This window comes from Ursus americanus, chromosome 12 (assembly GCF_024610735.1).
Source record: "Ursus americanus isolate L20-20 chromosome 12, mUrsAme1.1.p, whole genome shotgun sequence".
Classification (NCBI taxonomy): domain Eukaryota; kingdom Metazoa; phylum Chordata; class Mammalia; order Carnivora; family Ursidae; genus Ursus; species Ursus americanus.
Window position 1 is genome coordinate 18,751,674 of NC_142138.1, and position 23,789 is coordinate 18,775,462.

At 34.0% G+C, this 23,789-nt stretch overlaps 2 protein-coding genes across 6 annotated transcripts in view; one reads left to right on the forward strand and one right to left on the reverse strand.

Moving 5' to 3' along the window:
• DOCK7 (dedicator of cytokinesis 7) overlaps positions 1–23,789 on the reverse strand; it is a 201,817-nt gene that overhangs the window by 100,711 nt on the left and 77,317 nt on the right. For all 5 annotated transcript variants that reach the window (XM_045802186.2, XM_045802187.2, XM_045802190.2 and 2 more), the window contains one exon: positions 1,562–1,679. In XM_045802186.2, coding sequence (XP_045658142.2) covers positions 1,562–1,679 — 118 coding nt within the window. The remainder of the gene's footprint in view (positions 1–1,561; positions 1,680–23,789) is intronic.
• ANGPTL3 (angiopoietin like 3) lies at positions 14,330–22,985 on the forward strand. The gene is made up of 7 exons (XM_045802195.2): positions 14,330–14,874; positions 15,543–15,653; positions 18,474–18,588; positions 19,608–19,721; positions 20,389–20,484; positions 22,112–22,378; positions 22,748–22,985. The coding sequence occupies exons 1-7, from the start codon at positions 14,380–14,382 to the stop codon at positions 22,915–22,917; spliced, it is 1,368 nt and encodes a 455-aa protein (XP_045658151.1). The 5' UTR covers positions 14,330–14,379; the 3' UTR covers positions 22,918–22,985.

Consider the following 23,789-nt stretch of genomic DNA (forward strand, 5'->3'; position numbering starts at 1 on the left):
AAAAACTAATATAGAACATGAAATGCTAATTTCAAACCTCAAAAATAAATTCTACATTTACCAACAAATATTTATTCAGCATGTATGATATGCAAAGATCTGAGACAGCTGCCATAGAAGAATACAAAGATGAATAATTTGTGCTTGTTGCTGTCAAGATCTATAAATGCTGATGAAACAGAGACAATAGGAAAAGAGAAAATATACAGCTTTCCTAGTAAGTAGAAAATCAGAACTTGATTTAATGACTGACACAGAAGGCTAAAATAAAACTCTGTTAACAATGCACCTATTCTAAAGCTCATTTTCATTCCACTAGGGTTCTCAGAGGTCGAACATCTACAGCGACAGTCATTCTCCTACTCCATATGTTACTAACTTTAGTTGAGCCTAAAATCTACTTTCATGGAACTTGCACTGTATTTCACAGAATGTACATTAATGTTCCACAAATCCTAAATGACAATCTGGGCAATCCAGAATCTCCCCAGTCTGGCCTCAGGCTAGTATTTCTGACTTATCTTACATTGGTCTGGCTCCCTGGAAACTCACCACTGTACCACTGTTAAAGGACATTCTCCAACTTGAGAGAGCTGCTTTCTTTCCCCCACTGTCTAAGACCCAATGCCATTTACATTTTAACCCCCTTTGGCTTTAGTCCAGATAAACCTCCTCCAGGTGAGACCTGCCTATTAACTTGGCAAGGCACTCTCTCCTACTAATATACATCTATGCCTTTGAATCTGTATAGCAATCTTCTAATACTTAGCAAATACCCTGGTTCTCAATATTGGCTGCAAAGTGTAATCCCTTGTGAAGACTTAAAAATACTGATACATGATTAGTTCCCATCCCCAGACATTATAATTTAATTGGAGTAAGATTCAGTCTGAGCACTGGTATTTTTAAAAGCTCCCCAGGTAAGTGTAATATGCATTATTACCAGGATTTCTTAACAAACATGGGAAAAATCATACATATTAGAATCACATGGGGAACATTTTCAACCTATACTACAACCTCATATACTGCCCATCACTTTACACTTCCCTTTCCTGGCCTTTTATTCTAAAGGAAAAGAATCAGAATCACAGATGACAAGAATAGAGAAAAAATACATCTGTGCTTTGTTAGAGTACCCGAGGTGATTCTGTTCTGATCCTCTTTTGAAAGTCACAATTTTAGAATTTTATGTGTTTATCTCATCTTCTAGGTTACAAGTCTTATTCATCTTTGTATCTCTGGGAGTGACTATCATCAACCAAGTCATCAATAATTAAGACTTCAATAGGAAGTGTTGAATCACTATGTTGTACACTTGAAATTAATATTATACTGTATATTAACTAACTGGAATTTGAATATAAATTTTTTAAAAAGACTTCAAGTAAACCTGTACTATCTGTACAGGAAGTAAAGCAGTTAGAAACTTGGTTTATGAGAGCATATTAATTTCCAGTTTAGAGCTGCCAACTAAGTAATACCAAAAAAAAAAAAAAAAAAAAAAAAAGGTTATTTGAACCATAGATGAAGAACAGGAAAAGTAAAGAACATTTCCTACCGGCATGGCATTGCTTGGATCCTCCCCATACATGAACTGTACTTTCACTGTTATATTTCTTGCAGAACCTTGACGATTGGCAAAATTGAGACTCTGAGGGTATATGTAGAGAAGATTTCTGTGAAGGCAATAGTATACATGATTGTGAATATATATCTAAAAATGGTATTTATTACTGCATGCCACAAAAGAAAAGGATGGAACAAAAACTTAATTATTAATATTTGCTAGCCACTATACTATTTTCACATCCAATGATTTATTTCATTCTTAGAGCAATCATTCAAAAATAGCAATCAAATATACCCCAATTTTGCAGATGAATTGAAGCCTAGAAAACTTAAGTGAAATTCACATACAACTAAGTAAGCAGCAAAGCTGAAATCAGAATATAGGTCAGTCAGACTTAAAAACACAAGCTCTTTCTTATACAAGAGGATTCTGGGAAATAAATGATGGACTAAAACATCATTAAGAAGTTAATAGCGGGGATGCCTGGGTGGCTCAGTCAGTTAAGCGTCTGCCTTCGACTCAGGTCATGATCCCAGGGTCCTGGGATTGATCCAGCACTGGGGTCCTTGCTCAGTGGGGAGCCTGCTTCTCCTTCTGCCTGCCTCTCTCTCTCTGACAAATAAATAAAAATATTTTTTTAAAAAAAAGGTTAATCGTGGGGGCACCTGGGTGGCTCAGTTGGTTAAGTGGCCAACTCTTAATTTTTGGTTCAGGTCATGATGTCAGGGTCATGAGATAAAGCCCTGTTTCTGCACTCAGTGGGGAGTCTGCTTGAGATTCTCTCTCTCTCTCTCTCTGCCCCTCCCCCTGCCCCACATACTCTCTCTCTAAAATAAATCAATCTTTTAAAAAAAAAGTTAATAATGTATTATGTTACTTCCTCCAAGCAGATAAAAAGGGGATGACATTTATAGATGAAACTTTTATGTAAACATGATCAAGGATTTAAGAGGTATAACATTTCACAGTGTTTGTTCAAAAACACATATGATAATATGCAAGGTGTAACAGTATTGGTAGTTGCTGTAAGATAATCACGTTAGTCTGCATTTATTTTACTTCAAGCCCATCTTGCATCTTACACAACTTTAACAGTCCCTGTTGCCACCACAGAGAAGATAAATAATTCAAGAAAAGACACAAAAGAGAGGGCTAAAAAAAAAAGAAGAAAAAAAAGATAAAGAATGAGAGTTACTTACTGAAGACTAGTGCTAAGAGCTAATGAACAAGACTTCAAGTATAATAAAGCCCTGCTAATCAACTGCTGAAGCAATGAAAATAGAGGTCAAAATTTTCTGGAACATGGTGGGGCAATATAGAAATTCTACATGAACACAATCTTTGACCTAAGAAACCTGCTTCTAGTCTAAGGAGATAACTACACATACCTACAAATGGATGTATTAAAAAAATTCACTATAACATTTTTTGTAGTAGAGAATAATTACAAATAATTGTGAGGAAATATAGTGTTCATCAGCACAGTTCTAATTAGTTAAATTAATATGTATTAATAAGAAGAAATACTACAGAGTCTGCAAAATGACAACGTGTAGCAATGTTTATTGATGTAGAAAGAGATACCCAGCATGTTGGATGAAGAAAAAAGGCAGGTTCTGTAGCAGGATGTATAGTGACATACGCTACTTATGGAAAATTGTGAAGAAATAATAGCTGAAAATTTCCCTAGCCTTGTGAAGGAAACAGACATCCAGATCCAGGAAGCTCCCAGAGAGTTCCAAAAAATATAAACACAAAAAGACTCACACCAAGCTACATTATAATTAAAATGTTAAAAGTTAAAAAGGAGAGAATTCTAAAAGCAGGAAGAGAAAAACAACTTGTTACCAGGGAACCCCAATAAGACTATCAGCAGACCATGCAGCAGAAACTTTACAGGCCAGAAGACAGTGGCAAGATACATTCAAAGAGCTGAAAGAAAAAACTTCCATCCAAGGACACTCTACTCAAGAAAGTCATCATTCAGAAGTAAAGCAGAGACAAGAGTTTTCCAGACAAGCAAAAGCTAAAGGAGTTTATCATCGCTAAACTGGCATAACAAGAGCTATTAAAGGAAGTTCTTTAAGCTGAAAAGAAAAGGTGCTAATTTGTAATAAGAAAACATGAAAGAATAAATCTTACTGGAAAGGTAAATATATAGTAAAAGTAGCAGATTAATCAGTTATAAAGCTAGTATGAAGGTTAAAAGACAAAAGTAGTAAAAATAACTATAATACTTAGTTAAGGAATACACAAGATAAAAAATGTAAAATATGACATCAAAAACATAAAACATGGGAGAGGGGAGTAAAAATGAAAAACGTTAAAACTGGATCAAACTTAAGTTGTTATTCGTTGTTCCAGGTACAAGTTATTATGTGCAAGCCTCAAGGTAACCACAAAGCAAAAACCTAGAGTGGATACACAAAAAATAAAGGAACCTAAGCATACTATTAAAGAAAGTCATCAAACCAAAAAGGAAAGAGTGAGAAAAGAAAGGAACAGAGACAAACTACAAAACAAATGGAAAACAATTAACAAAAAGGCAATAAGCACATACTTATCAATACTTACTTTAAAAGTAAATGGACTAAATTCTCCAGTCAAAAGACAGAGTGGCTGAATGGGTAAAAAAACAAGACATATCTACATGCTGCCTACAAGAGACTCACTTAGGATGTAAGGAAACACAGACTGAAAGTGAAGAAATGGAAAAAGATATTCCATGCAAATGAAACCAAAAGAAAGCTGGGGTAGTTATATCAGACAAAATAGACTCTAATATAAAGACTATAATAAGAGACAAAGAAGGTCATTACATAATGACAGAGGGGTCAATCCAACAAGAGGACAGTTCGGGGGGTGGCAGGGAAAGAAGAAAGGGGAGGAAAGAAAGAAAGGGATAAAAGGATATTCCTGGTTAAGAGTGAAGACTCTAGTTCCTTTTTTATACTTTTCTATTTTGTTTGAATATTTTTACAGTGAGAACATGACCTTTATAATTAGATAAAACAATAAAGTAATTTCGATGGGGGGAGGATAGGTGTGTATAACAATAAGCATACAATCTAAATGTCACTAAAGACATGGAGAAGAGTCAGTTGTATTCCAAATAGCCAAAAGTGAAAAAGGCAAATACGGGAATGTTATGACTTGTCAGTTTCCTAATCAAAAGAACTAAAGAGCAAAGATGACTATGACTGATTAACCACCGACGGCATCAAGTAAAATCTGCACAAGAAGTATTCACTGACTCACCAAACATCAGGTACCATGTTACATGCAAGGGAAATAAAGGAAGATTAAGAGGCTATTTGTTGGTCTTGAGGAACAGACAGTCTAATGAGACAGAAATGCCTATGACAGACCACTTCACAAAAATGTTGTGTTGTGAGAGAAGTACGCACGGAGTATGGGAGGAAGAGATACTTAGTTGACTGTGGGGAATTCTTTTCATCTTCTACCTTTACAATATATTTGTTGAAGAAATGGGACTATTTTTGTGTAATTTTTCCAGAGGCTAGAATTTATTGGTTGCATCCCTATAGTGACCTTTAACACATTCCTCTGTGTTTTCTATAAATTGAGAGTTGGATCTAGAGCTTTGGTCATATTTAGGTTTGAGGGTTTTTTGGCAAGATCACTTCATAAATGGTACCATGTCCTTCTATCAGGAGAAAAATGTCTGGTGGTTTCTCTTTTTGTACAGTTAGGAGATGGTGATCAATGCCTAAATCCATTAGCTCCATTAAGGGTCGCCAAAAGGTAATATTCCATCAGTCCTTCTATATTTAATAGCTGGAAAATCTCTATGAAGAGTACTTTTCCTCATCTACTATTTGCTTAGCCAGTGAGCCATTATATGGGAGACAGGAATAAATGTTTTGATCCTTTTCCATTATTTTCCAGTTTTCAAAAGAAGCAGTTGGTACATTATAATCTTCTAGGAGAAATTAGTTGTTCTTTTTTTTTTTTTTTTTTTTTTTTTAGTAACACCTATAAACTCACGGGCCAAACATATTAATCTGTTTCAATACACTGCAGTTATTATCTTTATTGATGTTCAAATTGTCCCATCTTTGGCAAATGAAAAAGCCGATTCAAACTGGCTCCTGACTCCTTGTGATTCAGTCATAATGCTCTTTGATGCTTCTTGCTATCTGTTATATAGCAAGATGTTCCAAGCTCTTCTTACACAGTTTCTTCTAGGAACCAGAATCAGCCATTTCTCCAAGGAGCTTTGATTCTCTGAATGAGAAATGTTTTTCCAAGCTACAATCTGGGCACTCATTGTGGGTTAGTCACTGTTCCTAGGCCATTTAAGTAAAAAAAGAGTGAGGGGAAAATGTGTGTGTGTTTTTTTTTTAAGATTTATTCATTTATTTATTTATTAGAGAGACAGAGAGATCAAAGAGGGGAGAGGCAAAGAGAGTCTTAAGCCAACTCTGTGTTGAGCATGGAGCCCAATGAAGGGCTCAGCCTCACAACCCTGAGACCATGACCTGAGCTGAAAAAACAAGATGGATGGATGCTTAAGCAAATGCACCACCCAGGCGTCCCGAGGGGAAAATGCTTTTAACATGAAACACATTCTGAGTACATACTGATATTCCAAATTCCAATTCAAGACTACAAGGTTTTTATTTAATCCTTTCTATCTTGCATCTACCTATCATTTTTTCTATGCTGAGAATCATTCTGAAGGACATAAACTTTTCTTTGCTGGGGGGGGATTGAGTCTGTGGCCTCTGTCACAAAACTGATGGATATGGATATAACCAAATTATCAGAAATGGAGTTCAGAGTAACAATTGTCAAGATGATGTACAGACTTGAAAAAAATATTAACAAAAATATTAACGAGAATACAGAATCTCTAAGGGCGGAAATGAGAGCGAATCTGGCAGAAATTAAAAATTCTATGAACCAAATGCAGTCAAAACTAGATGCTCTGACGGCCAGGGTAAATGAGGCAGAAGAACGAATCAGTGAATTGGAGGATGGGTTGGTAGAAGAGAAAGCTAAAACAGAAACTTGGCTCAAAAAAATCCAATCTCAAGAATGTAGGTTACGGGAGATTACTGACTCAATGAAACGTTCCAGTGTCAGAATCATCAGCATCCCTGAGGGGGTGGAGAAAAACAGAGGTCTAGAAGAGATATTTTAACAAATTTTAGCTGAAAACTCCCCTAATCTAGCAAAGGAAACAAGCATTCGTGTCCAAGAGGCAGAGAGGACCCCTCCCAAGCTCAAACACGACAAACCTACGCCACGTCACGTCATAGTGCAATTCGCAAATATTAGATTCAAGGATACAGTATTGAAAGCGGCCAGGGCAAAGAAATTTCTCATGTACCAAGGCAAAGGTATCAGGATTACGTCAGACCTGTCTACACAGACCTGGAATGAGAGAAAGGGTTGGGGGGGGAGGCATTTTTTTGAAGGACATAAACTATGAGAGAATTAGAATATCATGTAATTATTCATGTGTGCTATTCCAAGAATGGAGTCTTAAGGAACTCCAAGATACTGTGGCCATCCAGCAGAGGATGAGACTGCCAAGATAACTGAGAAAGAACCCACAGAGAAGTAGAAAGAAAACCATGAGAATGCAGTGACATGGAAACTATGAGAAAACAATATAAGAAGAATTAAACAGGTAAGGGGTGCCTGGAACACTCAGTTGGTTAAGGGTCGGATTTTTTTTTTTTTATTTTTTTTAAATGTCAGACTCTTGATCTCAGCTCAGGTCTTCATCTCAGGGTGGTGAGTTCAAGCCCCACGTTGGGCTCCATGCCCAGCATGGAGTCTACTTAAAGGAAAAAAAAAGATTTGAATGGTTAAATGTCAAACACCACTCAGGGGCCAAATGAGGTAAGAATTGAAAAAGGTTAACTGGACTTAGCAACATGAAAGTTCCTGATAACATCAGGCTGAAAACACAAAAAAGTAGGTTCAAGAGCAGGTAGCTGTTAAGAAAATGAAATAAGTGAAATTCTGAAAAGTGCAGCTGTAAAGAAGAGAAAGATCATGCAATAGTTGGGAGACAGAATATAGGGATTTTGGAAGTTTTTTAAGATTGGACAGGTTGGAGTTTGATTACATACTAATGAAAAGAATCCAGTGGAGACAGTTTGCATACATTAGAACAAGAAAGTAAAGATTCCTGAAATAGTAGGAGAGAACAGGATCCAAAGCGCATAACAGATTGCCCTTAATTATGTTTGTAATTCCTCATTGGAACAAACATTTGCTGAATATGCAGTGTGCTAGATACTAAGAATACAGAGATAAAAGACAACGTTCTTGACCTCATTGGCCTAGAGGGAGAACTGGACAAGCAAATAATTATAATGGAGTATGGTAAGCGCTATGAACATAGAATGTCACTGGAGCCCACAAGAGGAATTGAGGCTAAAGAATCTGCCCATACATTTCAACTAAAAAACTGTAAGTAGGACAGACGTGCAGAACACACAGAAGAGCAAAACACACTATACTGTCCCCCACCCCTCAGAACCTCTACATTGTCATTACTACCGTCTAAGTTTTGTGGACATGGACACGACTGGGCTCTTCAACATCTTTCAAGTCTCAGAAAACCTAACCTTAATCTCCCCCCACCATCACATCACTTTGTTATTCCATTCACAACTCTTAAACAATTTGCTTAAAACAATCCAAAACTATCTTGTTCATTTATATATCATTTCTTGTTTTTACATCTCCTTTATATAGAGATAGATGATAGATAGATGATAGATAGATAGATAGATAGATAGATAGATAGATAGACAGACAGATAGATAGATAGATATAGATAAAGCCCAAACTCCAGGAGGACAAGGAACTTATCTATCTAGTTAACTGCTATATTCCCAATGCCTAAAACAGTGCCTCATATTGAATGAATGAATGAATGAATGAATGATACAGAATGCACACAAATATTTAGTTAATACTTCTGAGAGTTTGGATTCCAGGTTAAATGGACATTAACTAAACATTATCTATAAGCTATGCTTGATTTCCAATATAAACCAAACAGTTTTAAATTCAACTTGTTTCTGAAGGTAAAAGGCATAAAACTGAATCCAGAATCTTTTCCATTTGACTAACTCCACCAATAAATCCCCACATAAACCTAGTAAGTCTTTACCTTGCATTTATAATACTTCAGAAGAGCTGCAAATCAGCAGTGAGAAGGTAGATTAATGAAGTGCTGAGATAGCACTTAGCCATTCAGGGAAAAAAGATAAATTCATATTTCACCCCCTCCTCAAAATAAATTCCAGAATAATCAAAGGTTTAAATAATAAAAATAAAGCCATAAAAGTACTAGAAAAGCTTTAAAGATACCATATTTTATAAATGAGAAAGGTATTTCTGAGAATGAGCCACAAAAATTATAGAAGACAAATTTTAAAGCCTCTGCAGAGCTGGTGATACCATAAACACAGGTGGAAGACAAATGACAGATTGGAAAAACACTATTTGTTACATACAAGACAAAGAGTTAGTATCCATAATACGTAAATAATTCCCACAATTAGAAAGAAACAAACAAAAAAGGGGGGGGAGAGTTTGGACAGACGGGACTTATATAATACCTAGGTAATTCATAAAGAGAGCAAAATAGATGGCCAGGAAAATAAACTAGACATATTTGCCTATTAGATTTATTGATATTTAGGGGGCACCTGAGTGGCTCAGTCGGTGAAGCATCAGACTCTTGATTTTGGCTCAGGTCATGATCTCTGGGTTGTGGAATCAAGCCCTGCCTCAGGCTCTGCACTCAGCAGGAGTCCGTTTGACATCCTCTCTCTCCCTCTGCTCAGGCCCCCCAACCCCATGCACACATGTGCATGCACTCTCCTCTCTCCCTCTCTCTCTAAAATAAATAAATCTTTTTTAAAAATAATTTATTGATATTTTTTGTTTTTCTCATTCAAAGCACTGGTAAAAATTCACGGGAAAAGAGGAACTCTCGTTACTCTTGGCAGGGATGTAAACTGGCACAACTATTCTGAAGGATAATCTGGCATGAGAAATCATGTGCAGCTACTCATCCAAGGGATTGGGCATGACACACCACAAAATGTTAATAGTAAGAGTCAGGATTTTAAGATTTTGTTTGTTCGTTTGTTTAAAGAGAACAGGAGTGTGGGTGAGGGGCCGAGAGAGAATCTTAAGCAGACTCTCCAATGAGTGCACAGCCCCACATGGGGCTCCATGTGGGGTCCCATCCCCACAACCCTGAGATCATAACCCAAGCTGAAATCAACAGTTAGTAGCTTAACCGACTGAGCCACCCAGGTACATCTAGGATTTTTATTTTTTACAAGTTTCAGAAATATCAGGGTTTCCACAATAAGTACATTCAGCATAAAAATTTAATATTTATTAATAGTGAACATGGGGGAAAAATAAGATACATGAAATAATTACTTCAAAGGTCACTCATCTTCTGGATCTGCACCGTCCAATAAAACAGTCTAATGAAACTACTAAGCACTTGATGTGTGCTTATTCTAATTGAGATGTGCTGAAAGTATAAAAACACACCAGATTTGGAAGATTTAGTATGAAAAAAATATAAAGTATCTAATTAATGTTTTTATATTGATCACATATTGAAATAATATTTGATATCCTGGATTAAATAAAATGTACTATTAAAATGAATTTCACTTGTTCTTTTTTACTTTTTTTTTTTTTTACATATATAGCTCGCATTGTATTTCCACTGGACAGTGCCTGTTCTGGACAAAGAGAGGATAGGAAAGCCAATGTATTAATCTGGCATTATTCTTCACTTTAGTTAATATAAATATTTCCATTTATAAATGGGTTTTTCTCATGCAGTTACTTTCAGAATCTTTCCACCAAACATTAAATCAAAAACAAATGATCACATTTTTAAAAGGAAGAAATTAAAAGGGATACTACATTCAAAAGATCCCAATGCCTGCCTTGTGTTTTATTTGGAAGTCACATCTCCAGAAGATTGCATAACCTGGGAGAGGACAAAGGACTTTGCTTTGCTTGAAACTTAAACAAGACTTCTAAATGTCCTAAAATTCTAGGTAGCTAAAAAGTTTTGTATATTAGTTCTTAGAAACTGGAAATCCTTAGATTAGGGCCCAAGTTTTAGTTTCTTATTTCCTCTGGCATAAAAATTTTTAAACTTTCCTAACATTACTGGTTATATTTGATTAGGGTTCTATTTAAATAGGCACAAGTTCAAGCAAAGCTTAGTTTCTGCCTTTGACAATGTGTACTCAGACAGGAGCCATTAAAAGGCAGATGTAAAATCACTTCTAAAATTACTATTTTCATTACACTCCCCATGTTGGTACTCTTCTACAGCTCGTGAATAGGCAATTTCTTTACTTTAAGTATATTCAGTAACATGTCAAACTAATATAAGAAAAAAAATTATCCAGATATTTCTACCCAGAGATGATAAAATATAAACCAAGAATATGTGACCGATGCCTTTAATCTGTTAGTGTCACACATAACGAATTATATAAATTGTGCAGAAAGTGTTAATATTCTAATACAGTAACCAAAATGGGAGGAAATTCCCTCACATAGCCTGTCTTTGTATTAGTGTTCAGTTACTTTCATGCACTGGAAGGGGCAAATTCAAAAGACTTTTCAAATCCCTTTCTCTAAAAAGAATCTCCTATATCAAATCAGGTTGAGCAACTACTACATGCGAATTTTGTTCCTGGAAAACTCCCATGTAATGACTTTACCATTCTCTTTTTCATTCAATATGTTTATACTGTTTCTCAAACATGTAAGGCATTTTACTGAATAAAGTACTGTAAGGGACATGAATTAAAGACAGATACAGATCTTGCCCATGAACAGCTTATAGTGCAACAGAGAGAAGCTGGCCCATCTCGATTTCCCCTCAACTAGAAGGTAGATGAAACATCAGGGTCGATAGTTTTAAGCCAGAAAAGTAGACAGTTTAGTTAAGAGAAGTTTCGAAATATGTCCTTCGTGACCAATGATGACAACACTAACTTTTTCCTTTAAAAAAGGAGAAAATTCAAGTTTCTGTACTAGTTCTACATACACTTTTATAATTCTATAACATTTAACAATGGTGAGGATAAGATGAAATGAAAAATAAGAATTTTTTTTTGTTTTTCTTCCTTATTAGTGGAAGTATTTATATATTTTTATTTACTTGGGTTCTTTATTTCTCTTACAAACAGAAATATTTATATAGTTCTGTATTAAATACTTTTCAAAAAGATATACACAGGCTAAATAAAAGACATAATTCCTTATACCTACCAAGATCCAAGAGACCAAAATGCAGAAAACCTAAATTTTAGCAAAATTTCTCAACTTATGTCATCTTAACATGAGATTAGATAATATTCACCAAAAAAATATGACATTATGGACATAAATGCATTGATTGTTTCTAATTACCAACAACTAACTAATATATAATGAGTATTTACTTTATACCAGATAGTGTTCTGTGCTTTAAAAATGCTAATTCTTAATCTTCATACAACCCTATAAAGTAGGTATTACTTTCATTTGACAGACAAGAAAATGGAGGTACAGAAAAGCTAAATAATTTGACCAAGAGTTACAGAGCTCAAGAACAGGACAGCCAAGATTCCAAGTCAGCCTGCCTCTCTCCAGAATCATACTCAAAACCACTATGGTTTACTACCTGACTGTAGCTACTACATCCAAAAGCCCTTATTCCTAAATCATCAAAGGAAAGGGTCTCTATTGTATACCACAAGGAGGCATTTCTAAGGATAGAAATTTGGAAATGGTTCATTTTATAAAGTTTTGTTTGACAATTTACAGTTTAAACTAAAATTCATTATGTTAAAGCTTTCACTTTGCAAAAAAGCTATTAACTTTATTTAAAAAAGAATTTTCAGGTAGGCCTGATTACACACACATACACAGGTTCAAAGGTTGTTTACATGTGATATAATAACTAACATTTTGAGTACTTCCTATTTGCCAGACACTGTTCTAAGTGCTTTACACATATCATTTCTTTTAATTTTCATAGCCCTATTAAGTATGTGCTATACCCCACCTTACATATGAGGAGACTGAGGTATGGGGAAGTTAAGTATCTTGTCCAAGGCCAGACAGCTAGAGCTGGCTGTTGGACATAGATGACAGTCTAATTCCAGAACCCACACTCTTTTAACAATTCTATATTAATTTATCAAGATAAGGCATTTCAAAGGACTTATTTTTTTCTCAGAAAGTTCTCAATGAGCACTCAAGAAGGATAATCAGGGGCACCTGGATGGCTCATTCAATTAAACGTTGGACTGTTGATTTACACTCAGGTCATGATCTCAGGATTCTACACTGGGTGTGCAGCCTGCCTAAGAATCTCTCTCTCCCTCTGCCCCACCCCATCCCTCTTGTGCATGCTCATGTGCATTCTCTCTTAGAAAAAGGATAATCGGCTATAATTTAACCGAAGCATTTAGTATTTTTCTTTTTAACACTAAGTTAGACGCACAATAGAACATTTATTTTTGAACATACTATTAATTTGCGGGTTTTTTAAATTTATATTACCAAAATTGTTACCAAGCTCACAAAATTCAGAAAAACTTGTAACAGGTAAATTGTTTCACCCATTGGAAGTATATAATTCTGGTTTGACCTTAGAAGAGTGAAATAAGTCAAGCAGAGAAAGACAATTATCATATGGTTTCACTCATTTATGGAACATAAGAAGTAGGAAGATTGGTAGGAGAAGAAAGGGATAAAGAAAGGGGGGTAATCAGAAGGGGGAATGAAGCATGAGAGATTATGGACTCTGGGAAACAAACTGAGGCTTTCAGAGGGGAGGGGGGGTGGAGGAATGGGATAGGCTGGTGATGGGTAGTAAGGAGGGCATGTATTGCATGGTGCACTGGGTGTTATACGCAACTAATGAATCATGGAACTTTACATCAAAAACCAGGGATGTACTGTATGGTGACTAACATAATATAATAAAAAAATATTATTATTAAAAAAAATAAGAAGAAAAAAAAAAAAGGCCACCTAATCTATTGGTCTTTCAGCAGACACATGGAAAAGAAGTTAGAACCCAGACACAGACTGTAGATAATAGAGAAAGGGAGTGAAATGCCTTGTATGAGATCTTGTGATAATATACAAATATATTTAGGAAAGATCATCTGAAGCAAAAAGACATACTAACAATTACAGTGACAAATAATAAGGAATATATAATCATATGTTAGCTTATTCAGAGTATTGTGGGAATGCAGCGCTGAGAGCCATTAATGCTACTTGAAGAAGTGGTTGAAGACTTCACAGAGAAACCATTTCTGGGAATAGGTTGCTGTTTCCAAATAACTAAAATACAATTTGGGAAATGCATACTTAATTCATTAACTTTCCTTAACGTTAATGTGAATTTACCAATGAAAAGAGTTTGCCTAATTGTACATCTCTTAATCATGAGAAATTAAAATAAGCTTTTAAAAAACAGGTAACTCTCGCAACCCTGAAACTGGAGTTTATAATATTGCAAAATTAAATACATTAACAACTTTAAATGACCTAGCAGTTAATTGCTCATTTCTTTAATTTCATTTAGCATTGATCTAATTCAATGTAGAAGGTTACATTTGTACAAGTTTACACAGCTTAATGATTAACTATATTCGCCTGCCAACCTTACTGTTCATGTGGCAAATTGTGGTATATATAGAGAGTTTAGAGAAGTCTAGGTCTGCTTACAGGAAAAAATTAGTTGAATACTTAGGATAAAAATGCACACGATTAAGCTCTTTCTTTTTATCATTCCTCTAGTTATTTCTTCCAAAATTGACCAGGACTATTCGTCATATGATTCTAGGTCTCCAGAGCCAAAATCAAGATTTGCTATGTTAGATGATGTAAAAATTTTAGCCAATGGCCTCCTTCAATTAGGACATGGTCTTAAAGACTTTGTCCATAAAACTAAAGGCCAAATTAATGACATATTTCAAAAACTCAACATATTTGATCAGTCTTTTTATGACCTATCACTGCAAACCAATGAAATCAGAGAAGAAGAAAAGGAACTTAGAAGAACTACATCCAAACTGCAAGTCAAGAATGAAGAAGTGAAGAACATGTCAATTGAACTCAACTCAAAACTTGAAAGCCTCCTAGAAGAAAAAATTCTGCTTCAACAAAAAGTGAGATATTTGGAGAAGCAATTAACCAGTTTAATTAAAAATCAACCTGAAATTCAGGAACACCCAGAAGTAACTTCACTTAAAGTAAGTAGAAATCAAAGAGGGTTCATGATTATGTTTCAATGTGGATCTTTTTAAAAAATATTTTAAAACATGCTACTACTTTGTTGAATCATTGAATACTATACCTTTCTCTAGGAAATAAAACTTCCCATTATAATCTCAAGTTGGTTTTTATGATTCCCTAATATTATATATAAAAACAACTAAACTTTACATTTCAGATGAAAATTACAAATCAATTAATAAAATTTAGAACACTAAATTATTACAAATTACTGGAGGCAGGTAAAAAGTTAAGGAATATAATTTGAAACTATCCTCTCTTGTTAAAAACGCATATAAGTAAAAAAGTAAAATAAAAATAAAATGGATAAAAGTAGTAAGTAGATGGTAAAAGATTAATTCCTATTAAAATGCTAGTTGTTTTTTTTCCCATTTAACTGAAGTACTTTAGAGTTCAGGAAATCAGGTTTTAGAGATGGTACATTTTAAAACATAAAAACAAAAGGATTTGAAAGAAGCATATAAGAGAAAAAGGTTGCCAATATTGTTATCTAATCCACTATTAGTTTTAAAATTTTAGATTGTAATAGTGTTATAAAAAATTAAAAAGTCTAATTTAACAAAAAAGAAATGAAAAATAAATAAGAAAGACAGTAACTTCTAACCACCCTACAATCTATGTCCAGACTTTTGTAGAACAGCAAGATAATAGCATCAAAGACCTTCTACAGACCGTGGAGGAACAATATAGACAATTAAACCAACAGCATAGTCAAATAAAAGAAATAGAAAACCAGGTAAGTCAATATTTTAATGGTATGTCCAACCTTCTACATAAAGTCTAGTTTATGAAAACATTGGACCCTAAATTTATTTTTAAAACTTACAGTTGGATAATGAGTAAACAGATCACATCAGCATGATTAAGACAGTAGACTCTGAAGCTATTAAACTACCTGGGTTTGAATCGTGGCTCTAAAACTTATGTGTGACCTTGAATAAATTACTTAACCCTTCTGTCTCTCAGTTTCCTCACTTATTTTATCAAGAAAATAACAGAACCTGGGGCGCCTGGATGGCACAGCGGTTAAGCGTCTGCCTTCAGCTCAGGGCATGATCCCGGCGTTCTGGGATCGAGTCCCACATCGGGCTCCTCCGCTATGAGCCTGCTTCTTCCTCTCCCACTCCCCCTGCTTGTGTTCCCTCTCTCGCTAGCTGTCTCTATCTCTGTCAAATAAATAAATAAAATCTTTAAAAAAAAAAAAAGAAGAAAAGAAAATAACAGAACCTATCTTTAGGAGTGTCATAAGAAAAAAAAAGAATTAACTCAGGTAATGTATATCTTCAATATGATTCTATCAAAAGTTAAAATTAGAGGTGCCTGGGTAGCTCAGTCGGTTAAGCGTCTGACTTTGTTTGGCTCAGGTTGTGATCTCAGGGTTCTGGGATTGAGCCCCACATCGGGCTCCCTCGGCCCCTGCTTCTGCTCATGCGCATTCTCACTAGCTCTCTCTCTCTCAAATAAATAAATAAAATCTTTTTTTAAAAAAACCTTAAAAAAAAAGTCAATATTAGATTACATCTCTCTTGGTTCAAAACCATACAATGGCTTCCCATCTCACTTCCAGCAGCCCAGAAGACCCCACACGACTCTTATCTCTGACTTCATCTCCACAACTCTAGTCATACTCGGGTAACTCTTCCCAGTTACTCAAACACATCAAACACACATCAAACATGCCACTGTCTCAGGGCCTTTGCCCTTGTTCCCTTTATCATCCAGGAGAAGATTGCTCTTCTCCCTCACATCTGCATGGCCCACTCTCATTTCTTTTAGGTGTCTGTTAAATATAAAATTCTCAGTGAAGTCTTACTAGGTCACTTAATCAAAAATTGCAATTCCCAAACCCATCCTTAAAACCTGTAACCTTCTTCATTACTCTTTTTTTTTCCTTTATTTTTTTTCCTTTATTCCTACTTACCTCTATTTCACATAATATATATATTTTAGTTATTTATTTAGTCTGTCCCCTCACTAGAATGTAAACTCCATGAAAACAGGGATTTTCTTCATTTTTTTCATTGCTGTTGCCCCGGAATATAGAATACTGTCTGAGACACAGTAGGAATTCAATAAATATATGTTGAATTAATAAAGTTAATATCATATTCAACACAAAGAAGTCAATAAAAGCTTGCTATTGTTAGTAATATTAGAAACTGTGTGCCTGATAATTTAAGTTCAGTATCCAACAGTATAATTAATCTATGACATAAGCAGCTAGCTAGGTGAGGGAGATACCTACTTAGAATAAAGCTATGTGAGAACCTAAATATTTCAAAAGTATGAATTACTAATACTATGAAACAGGTACTCCAGAGGGTTCCAAAAATCATACAAATTTGGAGAAACTTTAAAAAAAAAAAACAATTGCCAAGAATTATAAAACAATTTCCACTAAACATATTGTTACATGTTTCAGAAATTTTATAACTCATAATTTCAGGTTATTTTTGCTAATTACGAATCACAGTCTAGTAGGTTACTTTATTATTTTTGCTAATTATCCAAAAGGGTTTTTGCCAATTAGTTTTGATTTACATAACTTCCTCATTACGTTATTTCTCTAAATTCTTTTTTCTTATATCTTTTATTATGGTTAAATGAGCCTACTCACAAAACAAAATGTCACTATTATCAAATGATATACATCTTTTCCAATAAAATGTATGAAGAATTCAAAACAACGAATATCTGAGTTAGAAGAAGCCTCAGACCATCTCATCCAGGTTCCTCGAATTTCAAATAAGAATCCAAAACTCTGTAAGTTAAGTGCCTTTAACATCACACACTTACCTAGGATAAAAGGCTAATACCCAGTAAATTAACTCTGCAACAGATCCTTATGAATAAGGTCACAGGAATGCTGACATCAAAAAACACTATTAAGATATTACATAATCTGTTTTTCTCAGGCCATCAATAAGAAAAGCTACCAGTCAATAAATTGCAAACCCAGCACATTTTGCATAAAAATAAACTGTTATTGCTAAGCACTGCTAAAACTAGCAATGAAATACTGAATGTATTGAAAGTAAGCAAATAAGCCTGCCAATTTGTTACTTCTACAGATATATTTACATTCCAAAAAACTACTAAGAAAGCAGCCTTGTTCGAATTATGTGCTAGGTCTTTAAGGCAGGTCTGAGACTCAATCAAAAGGCCTACAACTGAGAATTATTAAGCTTAAAATTGTCCTGTTACTGAAGAGAATACGTATTCTATTCATATAAATAAACAGAACATATTTAAAAATGCTAAGCAAAATCTTTACCTTTGGTCTTGCTGGGTTTTGACCAATTTTTGGTTTGTGCTTTGCTCTCTTTCTTTCTCTAGTTTTTTTGAACTCATTAAATGATGTGCCTGATTAAGTATTTTGAGAAGAGGTCACCTGTACAATCTGTATATCACTGCTTAACCATTTTAACATCAAAAGCAATAACATATTACGAACTTAAAGATGCATACAAGTTGTACTTTTGATATCCTCCCTCAGATTCCCCTAACTGTATATTCAGTACCATTTTCAAAAGAAAGACTTATATTCTTTCCTCAGCTAAGAAGAACTGGTATTCCAGAATCCACAGAACATTCTCTTTCTTCTAAACCAAGAGCACCAAGAACTACCCCCTTCCTTCACTTGAATGAAACAAAAAATGTAGAACATGATGGTAAGTTAATTTGTTGGGTTTCTCTCTTGAAGGTATATTATCATCAAATTTTTCTCCTATCTTAAACATTCCCATCAAAAACTGCTATTCTCAGGGCCTGTTCTAAAACTAAAAGAGAGTAAAGAGTCAAATCGACCAAATACGATGTGTGAACCTAAATTGGATGCTGGCAGGTTTTTCGTTTTTGTTTTTTTTTTTTTTAACCCTACAAAACACATCCTTAAGACAATCAGGAAAATACAGATATAGACTTGATATTAGATAATATGACATTGTTTTAAATTTTCTGAGATGTAATAATGGTATTAGAGTTTTATATGAAAATAATCTTATGTTTAAGAGATACGAGCTGAAATATTTAAGGGGTTAAGGGTCATGATGTCTGCAAATTACTTTCAAACAGCACAGCAAAATACATATTTGTGTACATGTATATTTATGAAATAAAAATGGCAAAAGATTAACAATGGAAAGACTGAAGTTCTCTCTAATGTTTCTACTTTCTTGTTGAAAATTTTCATTTTAAAAAAACCACAAAGATGAAAGAACGAAGTCTCTATTCCCAACCAAACATTAACAAAATGATAATACTTTCAAAACACATTTACTTTTATGTAATTCACAAACACACACAAAAGGTCTCTGTAAGTTTCCTTCACATATGTTCACTCTTTCCACATACACCTGCTGATTAAGTGCTATGCACCAAGCACTATAATAATGTCTCATATGTGGCATTATATTTATATTCGTCCTATATCTAGCAAAAATATGTGTCTAAAATTCTCATTTTGTCACTTTTCCTAAAAGGAAATCAGTTTAATAATAAGTATTTTAATATTGTTTGCATAATATGCCATCTAATAAATCTGCTTTAGCATAACGGACTTCCTTGGTAATACATTACTGAAAAAGGCTAAGGGCTACATTCACCACAATTCCATAAAATGTCAAGTAAAAGCTCAAGCTCTAAAGATACCATTCCTATATCTTATGTAATAACACTTTCTTGATTCTAGACATTCCTGCTAATTGTACCACAATTTATAACAGAGGCGAACATACAAGTGGCATCTATTCCATTAGACCCAGCAACTCTCAAGTTTTTAATGTCTACTGTGATGTTAAATCAGGTAACACCAGCTTGAAGAGAAAATGAACTGTAATTAGCTCAGGTTATTCACTACCTATTAGTAAGACTAATCCTACTATCTTTGTTCTGAATATATGTAAAATGAAATATAAGTAACATGAGTAGTTGCATAGCTCTAGTACTTATAATTGCCTTATTTTTATATTTACTCATGCACTTATTCAATATTCTCCATCGTTTTCCAAAAAGTAATCTGAAATTACTATTGTAATAAGTTTATTAAGAAAGATTCATTAGTTTCCCTTTACTTAACTTCCTGGAACCATAATAAATAATAATGGTATTACCATAATGATATTAGTAACTACATTACACAGCCACTAATTAAAATCAAAACAAGAAAACAGTATTTTGGGGCACCTGGGTGGTTTAGTCGGTTAAGTATCCGCCTTCAGCTCAGGTCATGATCCCAGAATCCTGGGATCGAGCCCCATGTCGGGCTCCCTGTTCAGCAAGGAGTCTGCTGCTCTCTCTCTCTCTCCCTCCCTCTCCATCTGACCCATCCCCCGCTTGTGCTCTTTCTCTCTCTCCCTGTCTCAAATAAATAAATGAAATATTTTTTAAAAAAGAAAGAAAGAAAACAGTATTTTGTTACATCTGTCAGTGTCAATCTACTTAAAATACACAATTTTGTTCATTATATTCAGATAGTTCATGGACATTAATTCAACACCGAACAGATGGATCACAAAACTTCAACGAAACTTGGGAAAACTACAGATATGGTTTTGGGAGACTTGATGGTAAGGTGACTTCATTCATTCATTCATTCATTCATTCACTTGTTAACTTAAAAATATTTACTGGGAATCTATTTTGGATTGGGCATTAGGAATGCAACAATGAATGAGGAATAGGCCCAGCCTTCTTAGAATTTGTTAATAAATAATTACATATCTGTTAGTAATTTACACTTATTACAAGCGTCTATTTGAATTATACTTAATACAACTTCATATCTGTGCTTAAGTATATGTATCACAATTTAATTTGATGGCTTCTAATGATCATAATTATAATTATTAAAGACAATTATGATTAAATGCTATGTGCTCTGATAAGTGGTAAATGCTATGAATGAGCTATGAAGAAAACCATCCTTATCACTGGTCACTCTATTTTGTTTTTTAACATTTTTGATACTAATTATTTGGAAGGTGGAAGAAACAAGGAAACTCAGATGTACAGTACTAAATGTTTAAATCTCAACTGTTTAAATATTATAAATGTATGCTATAGAAAATGTGATTTAAAATAAATGAGTTAACTCAGTACAATTATTATAGTTTGATCACAAAATAAATAAGATAAAATAAAATAAGCAAAACAAAAATAAATGACAGAGATTTACAATCCAAAAGGCACAATATAAAAATTCACAAATATAAGTACTCATTTATAAACTGGAAAACATCCATTATTATATCAAATTTTTTATTAAACATTCAGTAATATTTGACTATTTAAAAATTTTTATATTCAAACACTAGTTAATTCCCTAACTAAAAGGTATAGTCAGTGATATGTTTTGTAGATCCAAATCTTCTAAGAGTAAGTGCAACTCTAAAACAAAAGGCTTACTGCTAAGTCCAGAATATTCATTTATTTCTATAAGAAAATAAGCCATTTAAACTTGAAACCCCTAAAATTGTCATCTAATTCAATAGCAATAAAAGTTTGATTTTTTTCCTTAAACACTTTAATAGAAAGCACTGTGATAATTAGAAAGAAATCTCTTTGTATTTGTTGTTTTTAATTCCAAATAAAAATAATTTTTAAAATTAAAAAAGAGCCGGTACTAAGAATTGTTTTTTAACTTAAAATGTCTAAAAAATTTTATTCCCTTATTTTTCTACAGAGAAAACATATACCAAGCAAATATCAAAAGCCAAGACTATATTTGAAGAAAATGACACTATTATCATCCAAGTAATACTGGGTGTAACAGAAATACTTAACAAACCTTTCGATAGTATATGGGTATTAATGAATTCCTCTACATCTTTAGTTGTAAAGCCAGTACACCTAAAGACCTAGCAATGAGATATTTTACCAATGACCAGATCTAAAATATCTATAATTGCCTAGTATGTTTCACCCATGAAATATGTCTCATAAAATTCATTTTAAAAATGATAATCGTATTTTAGGCAGGCCTATTAATATTTTTAACATTTTTTGTACATTTCATTATCTTCAATAAAATCGTTTTAAAAATAAATATTTTAAGAGACTCTAAAATAACCAAGGGATTCAAGACTAAAACAACTCATTGACTTACACCAATAAAAACCACTATCCAAAAAAAAAAAAAAACCGTTGGTACCTAATCTGCAGTTAACAACCCACAGATTTTTATTTTCTTTTCAGGAGAATTTTGGTTGGGTCTAGAGAAGATATACTCCATAGTAAAACAATCTAATTACATTTTACGAATTGAACTAGAAGACTGGAACGACAACAAGCATTATATCGAATATTCCTTTCACTTGGGAAATCATGAAACCAACTATACATTACACCTAGTTGAAATTAGTGGCAATGTCCCCAATGCACTCCCGGAACACAAAGATTTGGTGTTTTCTACTTGGGATCACATGGCAAAAGGACATATCAACTGTCCAGAAAGTTATTCAGGTATCATTTTCCTAATATCAATACTTCATTTTCATATCTACAAAATACCTCCCCAAAGTATTAGCTAATATCTACAATGTCAACTCTTTAAAAACTGAATCCCAAATAAACATTTTCTCTGTAGGCAAAAATCTCTTAACATAACTATTAATTTGATTCTAGTTCAACCAGATATTTTACCTAAAACCTTTCTTAGGTATTTTATTTTGGGTGATATACACAAGATTTATACAGATTATTTAAAAGTGGGATACATGCATTATGCATACAATACTGTCATATTTGTAAGAAGTGAAGATGTACTCATGGGGAAATGTAGTAACAGTAACTATGTGAGTTTGTGTTCATTAAATGCCCTATCTTTTTTAGGAGGCTGGTGGTGGCACGATGCTTGTGGGGAGAACAACCTAAATGGTAAATATAACAAGCCAAGAGCAAAAACTAAGCCAGAGAGGAAAAGAGGAATATGTTGGAAGTCTCAAAATGGAAGGTTATACTCTGTCAAATCAACTAAAATGTTGATCCATCCAACAGATTGAGAAAGCTCTGAATGAACTGAGACAAATTATAAAGCCAACAAATTAAACATTAAACTCATATAAAACTACTGTGGTTTAATAATTTGGTATTAAATCCCTAACAGAAGGCTTCAGAAATAGATTATTTTTTAAAGTCACTATCGGGGGTGCCTGGGTGGCTCAGACAGTTAAGCGTCTGCCTTCGGCTCAGGTCATGATCCTGGGGTCCTGGGATCAAGCCCCACGTCAGGCTCCCTGCTCAGCAGAGAGCCTGCATCTCGACCTCTCCCTCCGCCTGCCACTCTGCCTACTTGTGCTATCTCTCTGTCAAATAAATAAATATGTCATTTTTTTACATATATGACATGTGAATATGTATGATCTATGTGGACCCTACATAAATATTTTGTTCCAATAAAGTACAAAAGAATAAGTTTTAGCTTTTTAAAACCACAGCCAAACTGTCAAAATTGACTTTTTAGAGCCAGGATACCATGACTTTTTTCCAAAAAAACCTGGAAGCTTTCGAATACAAAATAATGCATTATTTAATATACCAATTGCGTCTTCTATTTGTTCTCCAATTTTTTAGAGATTTCACAACACGTTTCATTTTGTTCCTTTTAGGAGTACTAAGTGAGTTTTTTCTGCATAATATATGCTCAGATTGAGAGATAATTCTGGTAGAGAAAGGATTTTTTTATGATTCACAAATTGTATCCTTCTGTCCTCACTCCTTTGCCAAGTATTCTAATTACAAGTATTCTAATTACACCACTAACTCACAACTGCCTAATCTAATGGCCTTTCCTCAGTCCACATTCTCTTGGATCTCTCTGCTAACTTACTAATAAACAATATTCTTTTTTCAAACTTGACCCTCATTTTGCTTC